General features: G+C 32.0%; 1 protein-coding gene across 1 annotated transcript; it reads left to right on the top strand.

The window, feature by feature from the left end:
• The first annotated feature begins 7,528 nt into the window (after positions 1 to 7,528).
• Positions 7,529 to 15,876, top strand: LOC100577942 (homeobox protein Nkx-2.5-like). Its single transcript, XM_003251590.4, has 3 exons — positions 7,529 to 8,467; positions 12,668 to 12,884; positions 15,246 to 15,876. Exons 1-3 carry the CDS (start codon positions 7,981 to 7,983, stop codon positions 15,568 to 15,570), a joined length of 1,029 nt encoding a protein of 342 aa, XP_003251638.1. The 5' UTR covers positions 7,529 to 7,980; the 3' UTR covers positions 15,571 to 15,876.
• The last annotated feature ends 9,502 nt before the right edge of the window (positions 15,877 to 25,378 follow it).

Genomic DNA, 25,378 nt, shown 5'->3' with positions numbered 1-25,378 from the left:
AAGTATACGCAGAAATGCGTAATTTTAAGTCTAATCCATTTAATTTTAAATTCTCAAGAATTGTTTGCAGCTGTCCATAAAACAGCGTTGCATGAGTTTTATAAATGACTTTTTATCATACTATATTTATATTGTAAAAAAGAAAAAAATAGAACTTTCTTGTTTACTTAATATTTCTATCAATTCTTCTATCGAAACTATCAAAATGGTTTCAGAGTTTTTATTTTTTTTTCACTTATTGAAAACGTGTTTTAAATTAGTTTTAATAAAATTTTGATTTTTATCTTATAAAAAAAATAAAAAAAAGAATACATGTATTTCCAGCACAGCAACGTAAATTTTGACGCGCATCAATCATCCTCTTCACAACTAAAATTACGAAATTAATCATTTGGCCCTATCTTTATTTCCACGAAATAAAGACACGTATATCATATACACGTCACACGTTGTACAATAAATTTAAAATATAATACAATATCATCGAGATAAAAATCGTTGCTATCATATTTTTTAAAATATCGCGAATAATATCGAAATTTTCATCATCCCTTAAGGAATTACTCTTTTCGTACCGCGAGAAACATCGTCCAGGTCGATAAAACAAAAATATGGCGAAATGGCATTTATAAATAGGTGAGTTCTGACAGCTTGAGCGAAGCCATGGGTGCCTTTTAGGTTATCGCGCGAGCATGACGGGTCATCTGGCAGTCAAGTGCCTTCACATAGACGATTCAACGTCGGCGTAATCGTTGTTCATGGTGCTACCGCCGCCATAAAGGGCCATGGGAACAAGCTGATAAAAATGTCGCTTGCCGATACCGAACCAACCCGAGGATCGCGTGGCGTTTTTCCCATACGCGACCCTCTCACCTTCCACGGCCAACCAGACCACCCTTACGGACTCGCCCCGCCCTCTACCTGCACCTGCAAACCTGCACCTGACAGCACTTGTTTCTCGGAGATAAACTGGCTCCTGGTTCACGTGATCCAGAAAACAAACTATTCGTAGTTGCCAGTGGAAGAATTTGAAGGAGTTTTGTTTAATTTATTTACTGGTTTTCGAATTTCTTGATTGGGGAATATTTACAATGTTTGCAAAGATAAATCGATTGTTGATATTGAATAATATATGATATTAAAAAAAAGAAATGTTTGGATGACATGGCACAATTTTTGAATATTTATATATTGCAATGTAAGTGAGCTTTGTTATTCGAACAATTTGGCAAGCTTTTAATTGGAATTACTTTAGGATCGATAGATTTAGGGTAAGAAGTGTATTAGAACAGAAGTAATAGGTAAATGTAATTAATTGTTTTTATTATTTCTATTAAATGTAAAATTACGAATATCGAATTCAATTTTGATTTACATTCTTTTCTATCTCTAGTTTGAAAGATATAACTTGTTCCAGTTTTGAAAAAATTATTAATAAATATTATTTGAATGATTTATTGTTTAGTATGTAGTATAGATATATGCATATGAATGATTATATTTCAAAAAATGAGAAAAATTAAAAAAAATGTTAATTGAAAAACAAATATATATAAATATATATATATATTTTTTTGACAATAAATTTGAGATTGATGATATTTATAAACCAATAAATTATATTTTATAAAATAATGTAGTAATATATGTATTAAATGTTAAAAATAAATTGAACATATATATTTAAAAGAAAAGAATTCGATAATAGATCTTTAGAAAAATCATATTGATTTTGATTATACGAATATATCTAAATCCCATATTTAAAGATTCTTTGTATATTATTATTATTATATTTATTATAATTATATTAATTAAAATTTGAAAATATTAATAAATTTTAGTTAAAATTAATTATTCAAATTATTTTAAAATAAAAGAATGGAATTTTTAATTTATAATCTATTTTAATCTATAATAAAAAAAAAAAAAACAAAGTAATCAAAATATTTTTTGCATTCGTAATATAAGACGATGCATTATTGCGGACTAAATGCAATTCCTTCCGCAGTTTCAGCCCGAATTCTGAAAGCCCCATTAGGATATCATGTGTATTCGCATCATATCCAATCAATCACCGCACATTAAATACGGAAATTCGATCCTATTTGCCTGCGAACGAACGAGAAGCATCAAAGATAGGTGAATATTCCGCGCAAGGGAACACGAAATATTGATGCTCTACAAATAAAGATGAGAGTGCATATGCATAGAATGTACCGTAGATCATTTGGATTTATTTAGACACATCGTGTTTATTCAAAACTCATTAATCACGTTATATTATCACATTTCTATTTGTTCGTTTTAATTAATATTAAAATGAATATTGTTTAAAAGATTAAACGATATTTTTTATTATAGAGTAGTGATAAGAAAAATATCGTAACAAAATTTTATTTTATTAAATAAATGAAATTTAAATATTACTTTGATATCACGTTACGATATATTGAAATACGAATGTACGTACTGCAATAACGGAACATCATAAGCAAGTAATTATAATGTATATTGAGTAGTAGAAATAATTTATTTATATAAATTTATTAACATTTTTATATTTTTTTACAGAAATATTTTATAAATAATTCTTTATATCGACAAACGATAAGTTAATATTATGTAGTACAGAAATCTGTAACCTACCAAAGATATAGTAGAAACGCGCGAAGATATTCATTTTACCGACAGTGGGAAATATGTTCTCAAAATTCCGTCATTTCGTTCGCTTTTCAACGCACTCTATGTCGCCAATTCAAAATGAATAATTTCTAATTTTCCATTAATACAGACAAATTAGAAAAAATTTTATCCTGATAATAAATTCATCGTGAAATTATTCTCATACTTGTCTTTTCTATATTTATTCCTTAAATTTCTCCACATTTCGTGAAAACGATTGTTATTTTCTCCATCTTATTTTTAATTTAGTTTAAATCAATGCGATTCAAGCGATTGACGATAATAGTTGACGTATATATATATATATTTCAATCATCAATCCTATAACATAAGTAAACATTTGCGTCATCAAAAATAGTTTCGCTGTCATTCGCCTTTGAAATCCTCATTAATGCTAGAAAACGGTCGTTACAAACGGCCGAAAATAGTATCGATAAACTAGCCAATCCACAAACTACCGGAACCATTAAAAGAACAGGAATTCCTGCTGTCATCCATGGTACAGCAATCAACTCCCCTAACAAGCGATATAACGTTCCATGGACTTTGGTTCAGCTACCCAAATATTAGTACATCCTCCATAAAAAGAGAATCAAAGTAGTAGTCTCAAAGGAAACGTACCAATCGATCCAAATCGATCTTTCAATTAACAAAACTTCCCGCGTTGCATAAACAAAGGAAGGAAACAAAGAGAAAAGAAAAAAATCTCTTTCAAAATCCTAAACGCAGACATCTCTTTCTCGATTAAAACAAAAAAAAACGAACGAGATTTCGAAAGAATACCAGGGAAGTAAAAAAAAAAAGATTCACGATTTAAAATCTCGCGGAGAAAAGATTCATTGAGCGATTTCTCGCTCCCAGGGGGGGGGGGAAGGGTTGGCGAGAAAACGCAGGAGCCAAAGGTAAACGCAGGGAGGATGAAAGGAGAGGAAGAAGTAAATGAGCGAGAGCGGTGGCGGCAGCGTATACTAAGCACTAATATTACATCTCTGGACTGACAGACGTGCGGACTTTAAAACCCAAGACTAACAAACAGTTAGCAGTCATCCGGTCTTCTTGTTTTTATATTCTTATGCCCGCCCATAGAGCACACGCACTGCTCTCTCTCCCTCCCTCTCTCTCTCTCACTCATTCTCCCTCCAATCTCTCCCTCTCACTCCCCCGATCTTCGTTACTTTTCGTGTCGTCGAATGCCAGTTAACGTCGTCCACGAATTTCCTGTCTGATCTTCGAGGAACCGAAGCTTCTATATTCTCCCCTTCGCGTTTTCGCGTCCTCTCCCTTCCACCCTTCCGCGAACCTTCCCTCCAAACCTTTCCAACCTTTCCCACCACAACGAACGGGATCCCCGCGTTCGAATATCCGCGAATCGAGACGCGGGTCTCGATCAGCGGAGCCGCTATTTATAAAACGCCGAGGCAAAGAAGGATTTCGAAGCGGTTAAAGCTACGGACTACCACCGGGGCCGAATCCGGGGAGTGGCCTGCGGGAGAAGTTTCTCGAGGAAGAAGCTCGATCACGATCGAGGAAAGAAATAATCCTCGAGTGGAGGAGACAGACAGACAGATAGATAGATAGTTGGTGAGATAAGTCGGGAGGCGTTTGGGGAGGGAGTGGGTGGGTGGCCTGGTCTCCCGATTCGAGGGTAACTGAAATAAGGTATAATTTTCCGCGCCAATTAAGGTCTTTAAGAATTGCGACCAATTGAGCGGGAGGGTCAGGGCTTAGCTCTAGGGGAGAGAGATGTGCCGAGCTTTCCCCTATAATTTATTATTGATTAGATCGAATCGAGAAAAAGAGAGAGCCGGCCGAACCGCAATCCGTCTTCGAGGATCGAGCTCTGAGACACCGGCCTTCTTCGCCTCTTTGCGAGGAGGATGGAACGGCTAATAGGGAAATAGCGGAGGCCGTTTTTCCGGTTCGATTACCCGTCACCTGCTAATTGCCCGATCCCCCCTCCCCCCTGATCGATCCCGGCCAGATACTTTTGCCTTTAAGTTGACATGGTGGAGGAACAATCTTTTGTATATACTTGGAATTCTACATGGAAGAAGATTAATTTTATTTTATTCTTCGAAGGTAATTTCAGTTAGGTCTCGTTTAATTTTTGATGGGAGAGAGGGTTCTTAAAGAGACGGTTGTGATGATTGATCTTTGGAAGTTTCCTTCATTCAAGAAAAAATTAAATTATAACATCGTTATAATCAATTATATCATCGTATTGTATCACACAATTTTCAATATTTTCCGTGTTTTTAATGAACTTTAATTTATCTAACGGTATTTAATAATAATTTACTTATTTCTTTAATAATAATGTTTACTTAAGTGATTTTGCCAAATATTATAGAATTTTTTTTCAATTCAATCAGCTAATATAGTGACTATGTAATAAACTTCTGATATTTTCAATTCATATTGGAACAATTGCCATATATATAAATTATTATTATATAAAAAATCTATACTAATAATTAATAAAATTATATTGAAAATCGTAAGTGATTCTAATTTTTCAAAGAGTGTATAAACATACAAGTTAAGTACAATTATGAAAGACAATATTTATTTTTGTGTTATTTTTATTCTTATCGATTCAAAAAATGTTTGATTTATTGGATTATTTAACTCTAATAAAAGTTTGTTGTATTCGTTCGAACCAGCTCTTTCGAAAGAACGATTATCATCGAATCAATTTCCCCCCCTCCGAATCGAAACGTAAGAAAAACGAGAAGAATTCGAAGGAAAGAGACGTGGAATTATTTCCTCGTCGATATCTGGAACGCGCGAGGCCATCATCGGATCAAGTGAGGCGTGATCCACGCTCCTGTGGTTCACACTTAATTAAACCGCCATAGGAACTCGGCTCACAGCACGTGGCGGACAATGGCTGCAAGTCTTTAGCGGCGATTGTTATGTAAAGCACACCCTATATATGCACCGCTCGGCTGCTCCTCTCGACTCGATACGAGACGAGAGAAGTACGTACGAACCGTAACCGTCTCTATCTACATCCACGCTCGCATCCACGCTCGGAGGAACTTTTTGAAAGCGTAAGCCAGCCGAATTGCCTTGCATTTCTCACCTGTGAAATAACGCGATTTTCAGCCACGGACGGGTAATAAAGTAGTTTGGAATGTGAAAAGAAACAACGGATATGTAATATCGTATTAAAAATTATTATCTTTATAAATTCATATATTTTTCAATGAATTATATATTATACTATCATAGTGAAATTATTATTTAAATTATTTAATCTCAATTTGAAATGTTTCATGGATATGAATTTTCTTTTAATTTTTTGAATTGTAAAAATGTTTAAGGATAATAATTGTCTGTCTAAAAATTTTAAAGAGTTTCTGATAAAAAATATCTATTTTACATTGATTTTAAACGAAAAAAATCTCAAATTATGTTGTAAAAACGTAGATATCTTTTATGAAAAATTTATGTTAGATTCTTCGAAATAATTCTTTTAAAGACACACACAAGCGTAATGAAACAATTGAAATCATTAAAATTGCTTTTGATTCTTGAAAGAGAGAGAAAAAAGTCACGTAGATTTAGATTAAGAGAGAACGTGAAGATTATAATATTTAATTGACGAAATTCGCATAATAATTTTTCATAAAATGTCGCATAAAACTCTTTGCCAAATCATTTGTTATTTCAATCTTAAAAGATTGGTATCTTAAAATTCATATCTGTAAACCTAGATTTCCCTAGAATGTTTCAGATATCCAATTTGATTTTTCAATAAAAAAAAAAAACTATAACCTTTGTCTTCAATTATAAATTATCTCCTCGAGATGACATAAAACCACCTTCAAACCAAGGAAACGATTATAATTTATTGTTTCTAATATAATTATATTTAAAAAAAGAAAAGAGCATACATCTTTCTCTTCATCAATCAAACCACCATTAAATAATTCCAATCCTAAACGCGAAATCAACGTTTGAAAATTCAATTCTTATTCGACAGAGGTGAAGGAAAATTTCCCAGGATATATCCCCCTTTATCAGGGGGATGAGGAGGGGGAATACTCGAGGAAAGTAGAGTTATTTTCGCGAAACGAGGACGGGGATACCTGAAAGAGTCGCGGACCCTTCGCCATCCCCATCTCCGTCACTGGAAAAAAAAAAAGCGGCCGAGCATCCCACTCTCCAAGTGCCGATCGCTCGTCACCTCGAGGTCGAGAGGTTTCTAGGAACCGTGGATTGGCTCCTGGGGAAGCGCGACGACGCGGTAACACGCGTGGATTGGTCGTAGGGCGAGGCTTGCGTCGTGACGGAAGCGTCGCCGGGCGTCCAACCTGGATCTCGTCTAAAGCTCCACCTACGCGACCGACCCGCGAAACTCGAATTTCGGATTTCGAAAATTCATTATCCTTTCGAGCGAAAATTAATTAAAGTAAACAAGCAAACGAGAGAGGAACCTCTGCAAATCTGTTTCTTATTCTTTCTAATCCATTTCCAGAATGAGATTTCGAAAGAAGAAAGACAGTCTCCAAAAAGAAGAATACAAACGATATATTCAATCGCAGCGTGTAATTTTCAAATTCAAATATTAGATTGGTAAGCTAATCATTAATATTCATTGATATTAATAGATATAATCTTAAGCGACGTATTAGAATTTTTCATCGTTGGAAAAGATTTTCCTTCACCCTGAAAGATATCGAGGGAAGGAGAGAGAGAGAGAGAAGTCGTGGCGAGAGTGGAGGGATGTTTGGGAGGGGGTGGATGGCATAGAAGGGGAAGATGGCGCGCGCGCGCGGGTGGAAAGGGGAGAAGGAAGCTGGCGGCGAAGTGGCGGCCGCGGACTAATTCGAAAAATAAGTCTCTCCGGGAGCGACAAGCACACTTGACCGAAGCACGCTCGCCACGGAAGGGTGCAGCAACGCCGTGTGCCCTCTCGAGTGCTCGCGAGTGACAATTAATAAACGCCGCGTCGCGCCGCGTCCATCGTGCTTTTCCTCCTACTCCTCTTCGCACACAAGTTGGCCAGTCGACCCGTGACCACCACCGTGCGTACACCACAGAGAATAGCGAGACGATTTTTACCATGACGATTTCCTTTCCTTGAAAAAAGGAAAGATTCGTGGAATTTTAAGATTTAAGAAAGTGTCAAACGATGTGTCGGGGATGGATTGATCGATGAGAGTGCGAAACTAGAGATTGATCGAAGGGATGGAACAAGATAAACCAGAATCGAAGAAGAAGATTTGAAAAGAGGAAGGTGAATCGAGAGAGAGAGTTTTAAATACGATTGTTTTCGGAAAAAGAAAAATGTCGGATATCGTAGAGGACGACAAACGAAGCGAGGCTTCCCCAAAACCTTCCCAACTGACCCCGTTCAGCATAGCTGACATACTCAGCAGGAGAACTTCTTGCGCGGAGCGGCGAGCTTCAGAGTCGGAAGAGACGCAAGGTGCTCCGTCGTTCGCGAGGAAGACCCATCAGGTGCGAGAGTACGACTGCACATCCGATAATATAGAGCACAGGGGAAGCCAGGAGGATCGTAATCAGATGGCCAGATTCTCGAGGCTACCTTCCCCGGATCTGAGCGTGGCCCGAGAGCTGGACATCCTTACGAGGAACCTGGTCCACGCCAATATCTCCAACTTCGGCACTATACCGCAGTTGGCCCAGGGAACGTTCAAGCACCTCGAGAATCTGGGGAACATGGGTGGTTATCAGCCGGTGAAGGACTCGAGGGAAGCTCTGCAGAGGCAGCAGGACGAGGCGTTGGACATGAGCAAGAATAAATATTTGGGTGAGTTGTCGTTTATCAAGAAAACTTTTGTTCCGTGGACTTTATTGTCTAAAGAGAAGAAAGAAAAGGGAAGTTCGGTTCGATTGTCCATAAGATAAATTTTCTTTTTTTTAAGATGAAAGCAAAATTCGTTCGAATTTTCTCTTGTTCTATATATTATATCGGTCTCCAAGGTTGGGATAACTAGAGGCAAAATTACGAGGTCTGCAATCGGGTCGCTCTATCGATGGCGATAACCGGATACGTAGGAACTGAATGAACGAGAAGAGTAAGGAGTCGAGGCCCACTTAGAGTGGAAATCTCGAGGCCGCCTCCCTTCTGGGTGATCGTGTGTCTGCCACGAGGATGCGAGCTTAAGAGATCATTTAGGCCCCCGGTATCCTTGTAACAGGCGAGCTTTTCAAGGGTTTTTTAAGTTAACCCGAGCGCAGATAACGTGATCGAATGTAATTTTAGTAGCATAAGTGGTGCTCGAGTACGGCAGACGTCACAAGTGGCCGGCCACTCTGCTTCTTGCACTTGTTCCGATCCCTGGCCACACTGTTGCTCTGTCTTGGATCCTCGACGATCCGTGGATCGCGGCAAAAAAAAAAAAGAAACAAATTTAGATCAAGGTTACCTAGATCGATCCCCCGAAGAAGTGACTTTTTCTCAATCCATAATCAATTTTACTTATCCAATTAAGAAAGAAAATTCTCTTTCTGGATTCGTGATGATATTTACGATAATATTGAGAAGAAAAATTTATTCGAAAGAAAAATTCGGCGACGAGAAACGTTATTTCCTTTTCAGTATCCTAAAAGTTCACCATTCGAGGGTGAAGAGGAACAGGCACGAGCTGGCACCATTTCAAGGCTCACTCACGAAATTACCGAGTCCCCCGCCACCGTGCTCTCGAGTCACTTAATACGGTAATGGATAGGATATTCGAAGCGGTTCCTTAAACCCCGTTTACAAAAGAGTTTCACAGAAAATTCACGTTGAAATTAAAAATCGTTAAGGATCTTGTTGATTTGAAGTTCGTGCGAAGGATTAATCGAAACACAATCAAGGGGAAGATTCGATAAGGATAGGGAGGAGATAAAGTTTCGTTTGATCAGCGTTGCCATATCAATTTATTTGAAAACGATGAGCGGACGCTTCGGTTTGAGGTGAGCCCCGAAGGGTCATCTCTCTCCGATGTAATCGGAGTGAGAGCAAACGGCACTTGCTGCTCTCGAACACTCTCGATGTAGGACGCGTAGGAGATGTTTGACGAGCGTCAGAGGAGGGACGCATTAGCCGAGACGGGATGGCATAGAGTTGACGTCGAAAGTGATCAAATATAGATCTCTCTAAATGCCTTCGAGTCCCCCTCCACCCCCCATTGGGCCGGCCATCGCCGATAAACATTGACGCAGGGTATACGAAATAATTATGATGTCACATGGGTATGATTTTTCAGCCTCTGTCTTCCTTTTTACCGCGTTCAAGCCTTCTTCTCTTTCCCACTTGTCTTTTTTGTGTCACTCTTTCTCACTTTCCGTTTGACGTTTCGTTCCGTGGAAATTTCATCGAATCTTCGTTTCAGATTTTTATACGATTTAAATGGGATTTGAATATTTTGAAAAAGTTTTGAATAATTTTGAAGAATAGAAATTTTTTGTCGTGTTCTTTCTGTTATATGATAATGAGTGTAATTCGTTAATGGAATCGGGACAATAATTTTGGTAAATTTATTTTGTATTTATTACGATTATTTAATGAAGTTATATGATACTAGTTATATTTGCTTAAATGTGATTTTAGAAAGTATCAGAATTGTTCAAAATTTATTAGTAAATTTTGTTATTTCATAAGTTTATTTATTTATTTATTTATATTTCAATGTGTAATATCTAACGTAACATTTTAATATTATTGCATTCGTTTCGTTAGAGATAAATAAATTTTTACGATGATGATTTATTTTTGATCGGTGCATTAAAATACTAAATCTGATACATGTGTAAAATTTCAAGTTAAATCGATACTCAAGAGGTTAAGCGCCATCATTTGGGCACTTGTTCCTTAATTCCTAGTTTTAGAGCTGAAAATAATTCATATCTCTCGATAAATTTATTCGTTTTAATAATTTAAAAAATATAAATCGATTGAAGTAAAATTTTTTTTTCGATATCTTTGCTTTCTGTTTTTTTTCTCTTTTATTTAACTAATATTTTATTCCTTATTTCATCGATTTAATTTTATTATATACATTAAGTATTAATATACTTTTCTACTTTGTGCAATAAATTTAAGTGAAATTATGCAAGTACCGATTATTTAAAAATAAATCCATTTTGTCAATTCTTCTTCGTTTCCTTAAATAGAATTTTCTTTTCATACTTATTACAAGAAATATATATAATAATTATATTATATATATAAATATTATAAAAACTAAAATGATTGATCAACATTTTTCTTGTTTCTTTTGATGAGAATATTATAAATATAAATTATTAAATAATTAAAAATAATAAAATTATTTCAATAATAATTTGTTTAATTTATAAAGTAAAATTACTTTTTAGATATATTCACAAAACTGAAAATAAAACAATAAAATTAAAATAATATTTTCGGTTTTTATTTTATTGCTATTTCAAAAAGTTTATTTTTATATCATTTTCTTTAATTAAGTTTTAACACATCATAGAAAATGTCATCAAGAAAATGTAGAGAAAATAGATCCCCAAACATAAAATTTTAACTTTGGATAATTTTTATTTTAGAAATCTTCAACTCACTTGCTCAAAATTTCCTATTTTATCTAAGATTTATAAAAGATTGAATACGATAAAGTAGTACATTATAAACGTTCATAATAAACGCAACGTCCCCAACGTTTATTCGTCCGATATATCTACTTCCAATATACAGGGTGTTCGCAGAAAAGGGGAAAATAATTCAACAGGTGATTTTAGAAAATAAAACAAACTCGATAATTACGATATGCAAATATGGCGAAGCTTATTTTTCAATTTATAAATATAATTTAATTGAAACGAGTTAAATAAAATCGTCTCGCTTTTATTTTATTTAATGCAAAATAATATTGTTTGTAACAATATTATTGTTTTTATTAAAATCACTCGTGATTGAACATTATTGTTCATAGAGAATAAGCAAGAAACACTACAAAATAAGATTCTTATTAATTCTGATTGATCTAATTATTATTCCTTGATTTGTAACTTTGTAACGATTGTTATACATAAACAAAGTTTCATAAAAAATGATAAAATCGAAATATGTAATACATTTTATAACATAATATCATTTATTGAACGAGAAACTCAAATATAACAGGTAGACAGTGACGAAGTGAGAGATATAAAAATATAAAATTTAAATTATAATTATAATAATGTCATTTTTAATTATTTATTCGACAGAATCTTTATTAATAAATTTACATTAAAAAAATTGCAATTTCAATTAGGCAATTTCTATTGTTTTTCATCAGTTTTGTGGCATCCTTCTTGCACTGAATCATTCTCGTTTCTACTAAACTAACGTTCAGCAATTTTCCCCACTTGAATATTAAAAATAGAGGAAACAAAAGAAAGATTGGCCTAACAATTATTAAAGAATGAATCGAATATCCAAGAGAGATGATAGAAACACGAGACGTGGCGCGTAAAAACCGTAGGCCGAGCTATCTCTCCCTAAGCTATTCTCCGCCCCGAGAATGACCCGCTCGTGGAGAATTTTCGTGGAGCCGTGGCGAACGCGATTGCACTCCACTGCAACCGGTTAAACTTAGAGGAGAATTACCGTGGAACAGCAGCGTAAACATGTCGGAGTAGCGAGTGCACGTGTTAATGTTTGAACGAGACATCAAAAGCGGGCGGAACTGTCTCTCTCTCCGCCGCTTCTATGGCTGCTGTCTGGCCCGATGGTTATTCGTTTCCCCACCCAACCACCCCCTCATCGCCTCATCGTTCCGGTCGAAACGTTTGATTTATGATCGCGGTAGATCATCCTTTCCCGATCTAACGGCGTTTGTTTGTACGCGAATTTGGAGAAGCCCGGACTCGGATTTCCCTCTGTAACTCGAGTTTGTTTCCAACGAGATGTTCCTCCATCCCTCCATCTCTCTCTCTCTCTCTCTCCTCGAACTCGATGATGATGATGATCGAAGGCTAACGCTTGGTAATATTTTTTTATTATTAGAGGACGGAGAGGAGGATATGTACGAGGCGCAGAATCACGGGCAAAATCTTCAGAGCAGGAAGAAACGGAGCAGAGCGGCGTTCTCTCATGCGCAGGTTTACGAATTGGAGAGAAGATTCGCGGCCCAGAAATATTTGTCGGGCCCTGAACGGGCGGACCTAGCGCGGGGATTGAAGCTGACCGAGACCCAGGTCAAGATCTGGTTTCAAAACAGACGGTACGATAAAAACGATTCTTTTTTTTTTTTTTTCTTTTTTTTTATTCTAAGGACTAAGTTTCGAGATACTTGGAGTTGAAAGGAGTAGGAATTTTGTATTTTCTTTCTCTTTTTTTAGTAAAATAATTTTATGCAATTTTTGGAACGATTTTCATTTGATTTAGGTATAATTTTTCTAAAAAAATTTCTTCAAAAAGTACAATTTAGGTGTCTTAAATCTCGTATCTCATTGCATTCAAGATTGTTGCATACTTTATTTTTCACATTATAAATAACAGGCTTTGGTGTTTTTTGATATTTACAAGTTTCACGAATGCATAATTTATGGACAACACGTTAAATCATATCTTCTATACGATCTTCATCAGTAGTGGTACTAGTTTAAGAAACATTCTGATGATATTTAGAGAACATTCCAGTATGCAAACAGTTTTAGTACGATTTACAAAACAACATGATTAAAAAATACTTGTACATGATCTCAATATTAGTAACAAACAATCTTATGCAAATAAGTAATATGAAATATGAAATATACAAATCTAATTGATAATTAAGTGATGATAATAAATTTTATAATGTTTTTATTAGTTATATAGACTTATTTGTTTTTTATAAGTATTTATTATTCTTTCTTATATTATTAGTATTGGTAATTAATATTTATGTATATACTTATTTGATACTTGTCAAATAAAAGCTTTTTTTACAACAACTTTAATTATACTTTATCTTTAAATTATTATAGATAAAGAACAAAAAAGTTTTAAGAATAATTAAAATAAATAATCATTTATGAAATCTAAGATCTGCCATACTGGTCCATAGTTGCAAATAAATGTTACTGCTTAAAAAATTGATGCTGGATCAAGTTCACAAGATTTGTAAATGTAATTTTTTTTTGTATGCTTACAATTGTATTTTCAATAATCAAACAATTTAAAAATTTTCTATATAAAATTCATTATTTAATTATGATATATTAAAATATTTTTCAAATAAATGTTGAAAAAATGAAATAGTTTAAAGAAATAAAATTTTGATCTTATACATTCCTATTAAATTTTATAAATGATAAAATATGATTGAAATGGATAAATACTACTCTAAAGAAATAAAATCACAGAAAATTTACAAACATAAGAAACATCTGAGAAAGAAAAGAATTTTCGAGATAATCAAATGAACATATTGTATATACAATTCTTGTTAAATCTGGTCAATCATCTCAAGAACAAGAAAAATAAAGAATGCATAAAGATAAATTTGAAGAACAGTTTATTTTCTGAGAATTGAAGAAAAGAGAATTCAAGAAAATCTTTTATTGTCTACATAAAAAAGATCAAAACTTTCTTAATTATCCAATATTGCATAATATCCAATATTGCTATTAAGTGAAATTAACAATTTTAACAATTTTTTAATATTAATCAAACTTGAATTATTTATCAAATAATTTTAAAATAAATGAAATATATATACATATTTTATTTTCAAAACTATTTTAAAATTTTAACTTATTTTATCTTCTCATTCAAAATTTAATAGAAAATCAAAGTAAATATTTAATATTAAATATTAATTATTAAATATTAATCGTTAATTGTGATTAAAAAACGATTAATATAATTTAAAACACAGAAAATCGTTCTTTTTCTAAACTAAATTAGAAAAAGAATTCATTTAAAAATGATTGTTTCAAAAAGGCCAAATTTAAAATGTCAGAAAGCAATGAAATAATTTTCAAATATGGATACTTATTATATAAAAAAAGAATACATTTAAAAAAATGCTTTTAATCAATTATATTTAATCAATTAAATCAATCAATCACATTTAAACAAATTTTATTTAATTGATCATTAATTTCATCAATCATGATTCTTTTTCTTTTTTTAAATTCTTTATTCAAGCCTAGGAAAAATTTGAAATAAATTTGAAAATTCATTACATTCTAATGAAAATACTATTTCATATCCGACTCAAATTAAATCATGCTACTTGAAAATATTACTTTGTTTGAATAACAAGCAAATATTATTTAACTATTTATCAAATATCGTCGAAAATAAAATTTCACTATATACAATTTTGTTATTTCGACATTATACATAAACTGTTAACACTTGTCAAAGAAACTGCTTAAAATCATTTGAAATATTTTTATATTTCTACCATTACCAAAATACTACTATTGAATTCTCCATTCCAAAACATTTCAATCTCAAGAAGAAGAAACTTTGCTCTTCGAAATCCAATATCGCTCGACAAGTAAAGACAAATAAAAATATTCTTTCGAGAAAAGTGAATACAAATTGGAAGGAAAATTAATTTCTAAATTTCTAATCCTCGATGGTCCAGGTACAAGACCAAAAGACGGCAGCAACAGGAGCTAGGGGCTCTGGTTAATTCCGGGAACGCGAGGCGCGTCGCGGTTCGAGTCCTCGTGCATCCGGACGAGCATCTGAGGGGATTGCCACTTCGTGGTTCCGGCCAACTTCCCGGCCAAATGTCAGCCCCGCAAATTCATCCGGCGAACAAAGCGCTCGGCGGTTTCCCATACTACTGCCTCCCCTATCATCCCCTGCTCTGCCCGCCCCTCCACTCCACTCATATTCAGGTGCAAAACACTATCGCGCCGGACCTGGATCCGAGCCAATTGGCCAAACTCAACGACGAGAAGTAAATCGAAAATTTTTCCCTGATTACGGATCGGATCGAGATATTAAAGTAGTGTTCGGCTGGGATTGTTCGAACGTTCTCTTGTTGTGTGTACAGGGTGTTAATAAAATTTGCGGACAACATCTTTCGGAATGGTTCGATTCTAGAAACGAAAATGAATATGTAAAAGACTCGAGGATTATTAAAAATCAAAAATTTTAGACTAAATGGAAATATCGTTGGTGAAAACGAAGTGAAAAAATCTATTTTAGGTTTGTTCAATATTATCTTGTTTATTGATTTATTTCCTTTCACTGTATTCGATTGAAAGATAATATTTTTATTATATCAGTATTTATACATCGTGTTAAATTTAATGATAAAAAAATTGTCTGAAAAGGAATTCAAGGATTGAATTATAAGCAATTGAACTTTCTTTTGCGCTTCTTTTTGATTCCTAGAATCGATACTCCAAAGATGAGGATACAATATATCCTATTGTGCCTAACTATGGAGAAAAGGGGCATGAAGAATTTGTTTGTAGTAATTTATAATGAAATTTATTGCTTTCTCTTGTTTCTTTTTAAAAAAATGTGCAAGCAGATATCTTCATAAGATTTTCCAAGAGAATTTAAAGATAATTAAACAAAATTAAAAAGCATTGAATTATATTTGAATTGTGAATTATATTTATTACTTTATTTAAAAAAGTTAATCCAATTATATTTATTAAAAGAGAAATATTTATGCATTGCCTTTTGGTTTGTGCAAACTGAAATAAAATTTTAAAGTATCATAATATATATTGCATATTTTATGTAGATTCTTGTACATTTTTAATTTCTCATAAATGGATAAACTTTCTCAGTCTACTTGTTATAAAAATAATTCATTCAGCAAAATATCATTTCTTTAAATCTAAAATCTCGTTTCACACTGATTTTCTCCATAGTTGGACAATATTGCGTTGTTGTTTCCGGATGAAAGTTTTCAGAAAATTTCTAGATCGGTGTAAGTTATTATAGAATCTGTTAAGCTAGTCTGAATTGAATTGCGTTCGATTCTTTCCTTTTTCCAAAATGTTCTACTTTAATTAATAACGAAAAATCGAAGAAAAAAACGTTTAAGAGGAGAAGAATGTCAGTGAATTGTGCAAACTATTGTATAACTATTATTATTATTATTATTATCACGTAGTTTTATTTCGGTTATAAATTAGTCTATTTTCTGTCCGTTCTAAGCGAGGAATTGAAAAATGTTGACTGAGAATTGGATGTTGAAGATGCCATCGCAATGTAAATGAATAAATGATTCTGAACGAATCTAGAACTATCGATTCGATGAAGCGTCGATGAAGCGTCCACGCGTTAATTATAAATTTAAAAAAACGTATAAATATATTATATATCGCAGACTAGGAAGAGGATCGTGTAAATTAGCGTGTAAATAAAACTGTATAAAATGGAATTTCGATCGCAAATGGTATCGGTAAGTGAAATATTTATTTATTCTGTCACCATAGAATATCATTTGTTACGGCTGCCACACACAATTGAATGTGTATATAGAATAATATACATATATATGTTACATTTCATAAAATTTGGAGAAAGAATTATTTATTATCATAAATACGTCTTTTTTTTACTTCGAAGAATAAATAATAAATTAATTTATTTATTACAAATATAAAATTGGATATTCATCATCAACATTGTTTTTATTATTAAAAATTTGGAGAAAGAATTATTTATTATCATAAATACATCTTTTTTCTACTTCGAAGAATAAATAATAAATTAATTTATTTATTACAAATATAAAATTGGACATTCATCATCAACATTGTTTTTATTATTAAAAATATTTTTCCATTCATTTTCGAAAACTTTTCTTCTATATACTCGTTCAATTAAATGTTATCCAATCTAAAATTTCAAACGTTATCCTTTTCGTTATTTCATTAATATCTCAACAAATTTTCCCAAAGACTGGGATAATAATCTGGCAGTCCATTGTTTTGTATCCAAATTTTAAAAAAAAAAAATTTTGCGCAAAGCGAATTCGATAAGAAAAAAAGAAAGTAAGTAAAGTAAAGTAAAGAGAAATTTAAGAGAATTAATTAAGTGCAATAAAAATCGATCAACACCGAAATTGATTAATCATAGTTAGACACTAATGTAAGCACGCGTCCAACAACTCCGATTGTTTCTGCGTACCTATGTGATCATACAGATTTATCTCGAAATATACGTGGTTCATTAAGAAAACAGATCAAGTGTTTCTTCTTACTTGCAGCACCCTTTTGACGAGTTACTCGTCTACACGTCGCAACTACGCGGATCGTAAAAACTTGACGTGCTTGACCCGAGACATCTTCCAAAGAAGTATCTCCTTTTTTCTGGATCCCTCCTTGCGAGCTCATTTATGCTCGTGCATGTGTGCGCGTGTGCGTGTGTGTGTTGAAACGTCGGCATTTTTTCTCCCGTTACACGAGAGTTTACCATTTAATCGTTGGAAAAATACACTTTTTGAAACAAATATTATCTTTCGAAACTATTAAATCGAAATTTCTCCCCCTTCAAATTTCGAATTTCGCCACTTGAAAGTTAAAAATATTCTAATTGAAATAATTTCTTTTTCCTTTTAAATTTCATCTTTGACAATTTGCAAACTTTAAATTGAAAAGTTAGAAAATTCCAAAAGTTAAAAATATTCTAATTGAAATAATTTTCTTTTCCTTTTAAATTTCATCTTTGACAATTTGCAAACTTTAAATTCAAAACTTAAAAATATTCTAATTGAAATAATTTTCTTTTCCTTTTAAATTTCATCTTTGACAATGTGCAATCTTTAAATTCAAAAGTTAGAAAATTCCAAAATTAGAACGAATTTTTTAAAAATCGTTTAACGTTTTTTTATATTTCATTTTTGAAACCAAAAATTCCATTGAAACATAAAATTTTAAAATATTGCAGCAAAAATGTGAACACAATGTTGTAATTTTCATTGGAACGAATGATCAAAATTCTCGATCTCGTTTCAGTGGCAATCGAAGGCGCGCATTGGCTCGGCCAGAACGGCTCGATATCTCGATACAGCTGGTGAGTGGTGCACAAGTGTCGATTAAATGGCGCTCGCGAAAAATCGGCACGCTATTAGTCGTCGGATGGAAGGGACTTTCCCATAAGAGTTTTAATAGCGCCTGTCTGGGTGGGCCCGACAGACATCAGATATGTTTATTCAGACGTGGAGACGAGCAGACTTTAACCGACGGATGAGAGAGAAAAAAAGGCTAGATCTGACACTCATCTGTTATAAACAAAACGAGTTACATTATCCTCCTTGAAAGGGCCTTTGCGCCCTCGTTCTCCTCGATCTGCATAAAAATGGAGTGGCCTGTTCGAAAAATGTGCCCCGCTATCGTGTGTCAGCCAGTTTATGGATCCTATCCCTTTCTCGTTAAAACGAGAATTTCCTTAATAGAGAAAAGAGTATTAAAAAATGGAGCAAAAATATAGACGGACAATAATCGATGGTTTTGATTATACTTGAAATGTTGCAAGGATTAAAATAATTTTACACCGATGATGATTATTTCTGTTCAATTAATAAACAATTTCATATTTCAACTGTAAGCAACTGAAATTATTGTTTATTTTAATTTATATAATAATTGTAGTTTTAATATATTAATGAAAATTTTTATTCCTATTTTTATAATTTTTATAATAAGAGAAAGCAAAGTTGATAAAGTAAACTTGAAAGTTTATGCAGAATATAATGAGTTATATTTAAAGAATTTTTTTTATCGATGGGAATAGATTAAATGTACGAAGAAAGGAAAATCAAGCAACTCGAATAAAAACTTGAAAGTCGATCAAAGAGTCACTTTAGAAGCATTAATCTATTCAACGAGGAAGAACTTTGAAGAAAAATCAAGTAATGGTAAGTTGATCGATTATAATCTTGAAATAGAATATTGATAAGAATGATTACTTAATTATTTTATTTATATACGTTATAAATTATTTTATATTCAATTCTTATTGAAATTACCATAAATAATCTTTTGAAAATGGACAATTAAAATGTCTCATATCGTGTAAAAATTTTAGAAATCTAATTTAACTTAATCAAATAAAGAAATTTCGAAAGTTGAATAACTTAGAGATTGAATTATTCGAAATTCAATGGTTCATTGTATTTTTATTTACAATATTATTTGATATAAGTTTCGAATAATGTAATTCTTCAGAAGTTTTAGCAAAGGACAACCAAGTTTCCAACCACAACAAACAATAGAGAAGAGACATATATGAAAATTATAAAACTATTTTATATAATTGCTTTCATACGAAAGAAATTAAATTTGTCAAAAATCATCCGGCACTTCAGCAACACGATAGATATTATTTATAAATATTTGGCACACGAAAAGATTCGCCATCATTCTTGACATGTCTTGAGACGTGTTGAGACTCATAGCTAATGAGATCAAACAGAGACAATAGAAAGAAATTTGAAATGATTCCAAGTGATTTAAACTTAACTGCTGGTTGTAAAGCATATATCAACAAGTGCCACTGTGAAAATGTAGAAAATATTTTATTCTCATTAATATATGTTGGATACTCGAATATACACCAACATTGTAAACAACCATTGGCCATCTGTTTTTGTTCCTTAAGTCAAAGGATATTGGACCAATGCGCTACGTAATGTGCAATTATAAGTGTTAAATAAATAAATATAAGACATCACGATGAATGAACGTGTAAAAATAGTATTAAACTCAAAATGATATTTCGAATTTGTATAGTCTACGATTGAATATTTAAGAAACAATTACACGAATTACTTTTGACAATAGATTCGACGAGTATTATGAAATTAAATATTTTATGATCAAATATTCATATGAATTGCGATTTATAAATGTTTTATAAACATGTACATAGCATGTATATGAATATAAAAGTGGATAAGAAAATTTCTGTCGAAATTGAAAAGCTTTAAATTAGAAATTTAAAAAAAGATCTTCATCAAATTATTTTTATAATTAAATTGAATATTTAAAAATTGTATTGAAAGATAATCATCCTCCATTGCTAAAAAACAAATTTATTGAAATGATTCAATTAATTATTTAATATCTTTATTTAAGATATTTCATTTAGCATTTTTCAATATATATTAAAATACTTTAAATTCTACATATCTTTCAACTTTTCTTTAAAATGAAAATTATAATATAGAAATTTAGATCCAATTTGTTTTTCCTGGTAAAAATATTACAAAGAAAATAGTCATAAAAAATTTTTTTAATTTTTATGTATTTAGATTACATTATATTACATTTTATATAAGAAAGACAATATTTTACTTTTAAAGAATCAAATTTCGACTAATCTTATATTTTAAAAGTACTTATATTATCTTTAATAATATTATTCATTCTTAAAAATACAGATTTTTCTGTATTAATTATTATTTTTATTATTAACACATTTATAATATTTGTAATATCATATTATATTTAAATTTTATCTAGAGTATTATATTCCTTAATATATTCCTCAAATTCTATATTTGTTATGATATACACTTTCATATTTGACTTTCAGAAATTGACTCTAGGAGACAAAACAAATACAAATACAAAAATATATAGAAACATTTAAAGTTTATTTATTAAGTTATAAATATTTAATAATTTCTGTATTAATTATTATTTATAATATTTGTAATATTATATTACTTTATGTAGAATATTATATTCCTTAATATATTCCTCAAATTATATATTTGTTTATATATACTTTCATATTCGACCTTCAGAAATTGACTCTAGAAGACAAAACAAATACAAAAATATATAGAAATATTTAAAGTTTATTTATTAAGTTATAAATAATTTAATTACTTATATTTATTGTATTAGATGAAACAAGATAGAGTGTATATGATGAAGATAACTTTATGTTCTCTGTTTCGTTTCGTCTAACGCTAACTTCACTGCTTATAACTAAATAAATAAGCCTCAACCTGTATTTTTATGCACCAACTTTTGCGTTTGTTTTGATCTCTAGAATCACCCTCAAAGATATCTCACGAATATATTAACATCCTGAGATAAGATATATAATATATATATATATATATTTTTATTTTATTTATACATACAATAAAATATAACATTCCTCAATATTATAAAACATTTTTAAATAATTAAATATTCCGCCTGATAAATCTACGATTAATAATTATCTACCGACTCAAACAAATCAAAGAATCAGTATCAAATTTCTAAAAAAGAAAAGTTCGCCCTAAAAAAAAAAAAAAAAAAGGAAAAGAAACAAAACGAATTTCGGTTGGCAATTAAATCGTTGATGCCGCGAGGCCATCAATGACAAAGTTGACTCGCAGCTACGACTCGGGATCGGTTCGTAAGATGGATTTTATAGTCGTTTCTGCAGTCCATTACTGCTACGTTTATATCGTCTTCTAAACATTCGAAAGCCATAATGCTCTCGCGTTAAACGAAGCCTTGTGCTGACACGCGATCGTAACTAGTGGCCCGAACTAGTCGGAATTACTTGCGGTTTCCATTAAGAAATTAACGCGGCCCATTGTATCGGGGCGAAATAATCAACCTTCGAGACGATCCAAATTGAGTGACCTATTTTCGATCCTCCGCGGGATCTCGTCGGAGACGAAAGCCGGATATATTTATTTCGCAATATATTTCTCTGCTGCAACGCATTGTCGGGGAAATCTTCCTCCTTCCTCCTCCCTCTCTCTCATAAATCGATCGAAATTCGAGCAGCGCAGTAAATCTGTGGAACGATCGAGCGAGATATTTCTTTTGGTGATTTTGATTTTTAAACGGTGTAAAATTATGGCGCGGGAAAATTATGCCGAATGGCCTAATACCTCGAAATAATACGCAACATTTCTTGGAAAGAAAAACAAATAATCTTCCTACGAAGCACGTGTTGTATATATATTCTTATTCTCATGGACGAGATCGATTGGAAAATTCTCTGGATCGAGAACGAGGAAGATTCAACCGTTGAAATCACCGTTAAATTTCTTAAAAGGATCCATTGCAATCATCTTGAGGAGACCTCTTCTCGGGAATTCGTTAATAAAATGAAAATAGAAAAGAAACTTGCGAGTTCTGCTCTATTAAATTTTCCTTCGCGAGATTCGAAAATTCTCGAAAACGATGGATTCAACGATGGAATCAAATCGTCTTCTCGAAACTTGCGAATTTTAAATTCGAATAATATATATATATATATATATATATATATATATATCATGTACAGATCTAAAAATTATCTAATATAACATGATATCTTCTCGAAAATAACGAAGAAAACAAGAGGAACAGATTCAACATTAATTCGAAGAATCACGGATATAAAATTCCATTCGGCGAAAGAATTTTGCAAAGAACCCATCTTCTCGAAACTCGCAAATTCATCGTTGTAGATTAACACCAACTCTGCCATTAAATTCTACGATTTTCCACCGGAGACAGGAGCACTTGTCCCTGGAATTTCCTTCATCGAGAGAGAAAAAGAGAGAGAGAGAGAGAGAGGGGGGTGGAGGGCAGTGCGATTCGGTGGCGGACTTCTCTTCGCCCGAAACAAGAAAGGGACGATTTGACGCTCAATCAACCGACGAAAGCTAATTTTCATTAGCTGTTAATAGCGCTGAACGGTCTTCCGGCTGTCCGACGCCGCGCCCACCCCTTTTCACCCCTTTCGAGCCCAGGCCGCCAGTTTCGTTCCGACGTTTTCCCCCGCGAATGAAGTAGACGAACACCTCTCTCTTTATCTCGAGATTAATTCGAAAAGCGTTCGCAAACCGTTTTAAAAATATCACCAGGAAGTGAGTGGAAGGTGAAAGGGAAGCGGCACTTTGAACGGGACACTTTTGTTTAGGACAGGATAGGGGAGGGGGAAGAGAAAAAAGAAAAAAGATTGGAAAGATTGTTTCGAGTGCGCGACACAAATTTCTTTACACGTATGTTATAAAAGTAATTGGTATGAATTGATTGCATCTGATGGAGAATAAAATGAAACGAAATAATATTGGTGTTAATTTTAGAATTATTTAAGCACTATGATTATAAGATATTATATTGATTCGTTTTATTTATTTGTTATGTTATGCAGTTGTAAGTTTCAGAAACAAAAAATTATTCTTGTAATAAAAAAAAATCAAAGTGTTAATAACAGAATTAAAAATACAATAACATTTGTTCGAGCACGAAGGATTAGAAGAATCTGGAGATTTAAGGAATCTTTATTTCAATAACAGAATTGAAAATACAATTCGAGTAAGAATATTTTAATGACTATAAAGTGATGACAAATTTTGATAAATTTTCTATGTTATTCTATGTGATTACTTATATATTTATAATTGAAAATTTAACTTTAATTACTATTTAGAATTAAAATAAAAAAAAAGGATATATGAAGGTTATATTGTTTGTAAATATAAACTTAATATATTATTTGTTATTTCTGAAGAAATATTTGATCAAATGTGATAATTGAAAAATGAATCAAACATAAAAAATTTTCTCTGAAACAAGTCTCTAAGTATTCTAACCTATTGGAAGCGTTGCTTGCGAAAGCAACTTTTACTTTTAATCGATTTCAGAATCATTTTCAATATTTTTTTTTTTTGTTTTTTAGCAATACAAATGTAGAAGTTTGTTTATCTGAACATCAATCAATCAAGAATCGTTTATCAAAATGAATTTATTCCTCAATTAATTCGAATATATATTCTATGTAACGTATAATTATACAGTTTTACTTTTTAATTACAATTTTTAAAAATTTTATGAAATTCACAATGCGAAAATCACCCTATTATCAAATTAATAATCAAACTGATTCGTAAGTGTTAATATTGATTTACGAAATCAATTCGTAAAGATACGTTCACAAACTGGAAAAAATTTATTTATTTATTTTGAATTATAGAAGATTCTATAAGTAAAAACAATTTATAAAAAAGAAAAATAAATTTTTTGAACACCCTGTAATTTCATCATCGTAAGAAAATTCACAATTTTTAATTATAATATCTCATTTATCCATAAACCTTTTCTCCAATTAATTGCACGAAAGAGAGAAAATCTTGTTTCTTTCTTAAACAATTCGGATTTCGATAATTTTTCAACTCGAAAATGAACAGAACGAAAATCGAGATTCGATTTTCGAAGAGTTTTACATGAGAAAAATGTGGGAAGAGAATTTATTTGGTTAGCTATCATCAATTTCGCACGAGCCATTTCATTGTGGGGAACAAAAAATTCCATTTTTTTTTTTTTTTGCAGAGACGAGAACATCACCTCTTACAATAGCCACGAAACGGGAATTTAAAAGTATAATCGGACTCTGCGATATACTTTTCATTCAATCCCGCTCGACCCCTTTTTGTTCAAATATGTATCTTTCCGTCAATCAAAATGGCCAAAAGACTAAAAAGACTAAAAAAAAAAAAAAATTTTACGGAAAATTGAATGGAAATTTAACCCTTTGGGATGCTAGTTGTAAATAACCAGTTGGCATGGCATGTTATAGATTTATTTTTATAGATCTTTTTTTTTGGGATGAGTTTGAAAAAATTCATCATGAATATTTATGTGTTGTATAGGAATATGTGTTGTATAAGAATATAATAATAAAAAAATTATATATAAGAAGGTTATAGGATTGAAGATTATGAATAACAAAGTTAAACTTATAATCTGATGACAAAAATGTATAATGTTTTAATAGTCTGTTTTTTTTTTTAATTTA

This window comes from Apis mellifera, linkage group LG1 (assembly GCF_003254395.2).
Source record: "Apis mellifera strain DH4 linkage group LG1, Amel_HAv3.1, whole genome shotgun sequence".
Classification (NCBI taxonomy): Eukaryota; Metazoa; Arthropoda; class Insecta; order Hymenoptera; family Apidae; genus Apis; species Apis mellifera.
The sequence above is the reverse complement of the archived record's forward strand: the minus strand, read 5'-3'. Positions and strand labels throughout refer to the sequence as shown.

Coding starts and splice junctions, on each gene's coding strand:
- LOC100577942 (XM_003251590.4), top strand. CDS start 7,981: ATGTCGGATATCGTAGAGGACGACAAACGAAGCGAGGCTTCCCCAAAA. Junction 8,468..12,667: donor GAGCAAGAATAAATATTTGG/GTGAGTTGTCGT, acceptor TTTTATTATTAG/AGGACGGAGAGGAGGATATG. Junction 12,885..15,245: donor ATCTGGTTTCAAAACAGACG/GTACGATAAAAA, acceptor TCGATGGTCCAG/GTACAAGACCAAAAGACGGC.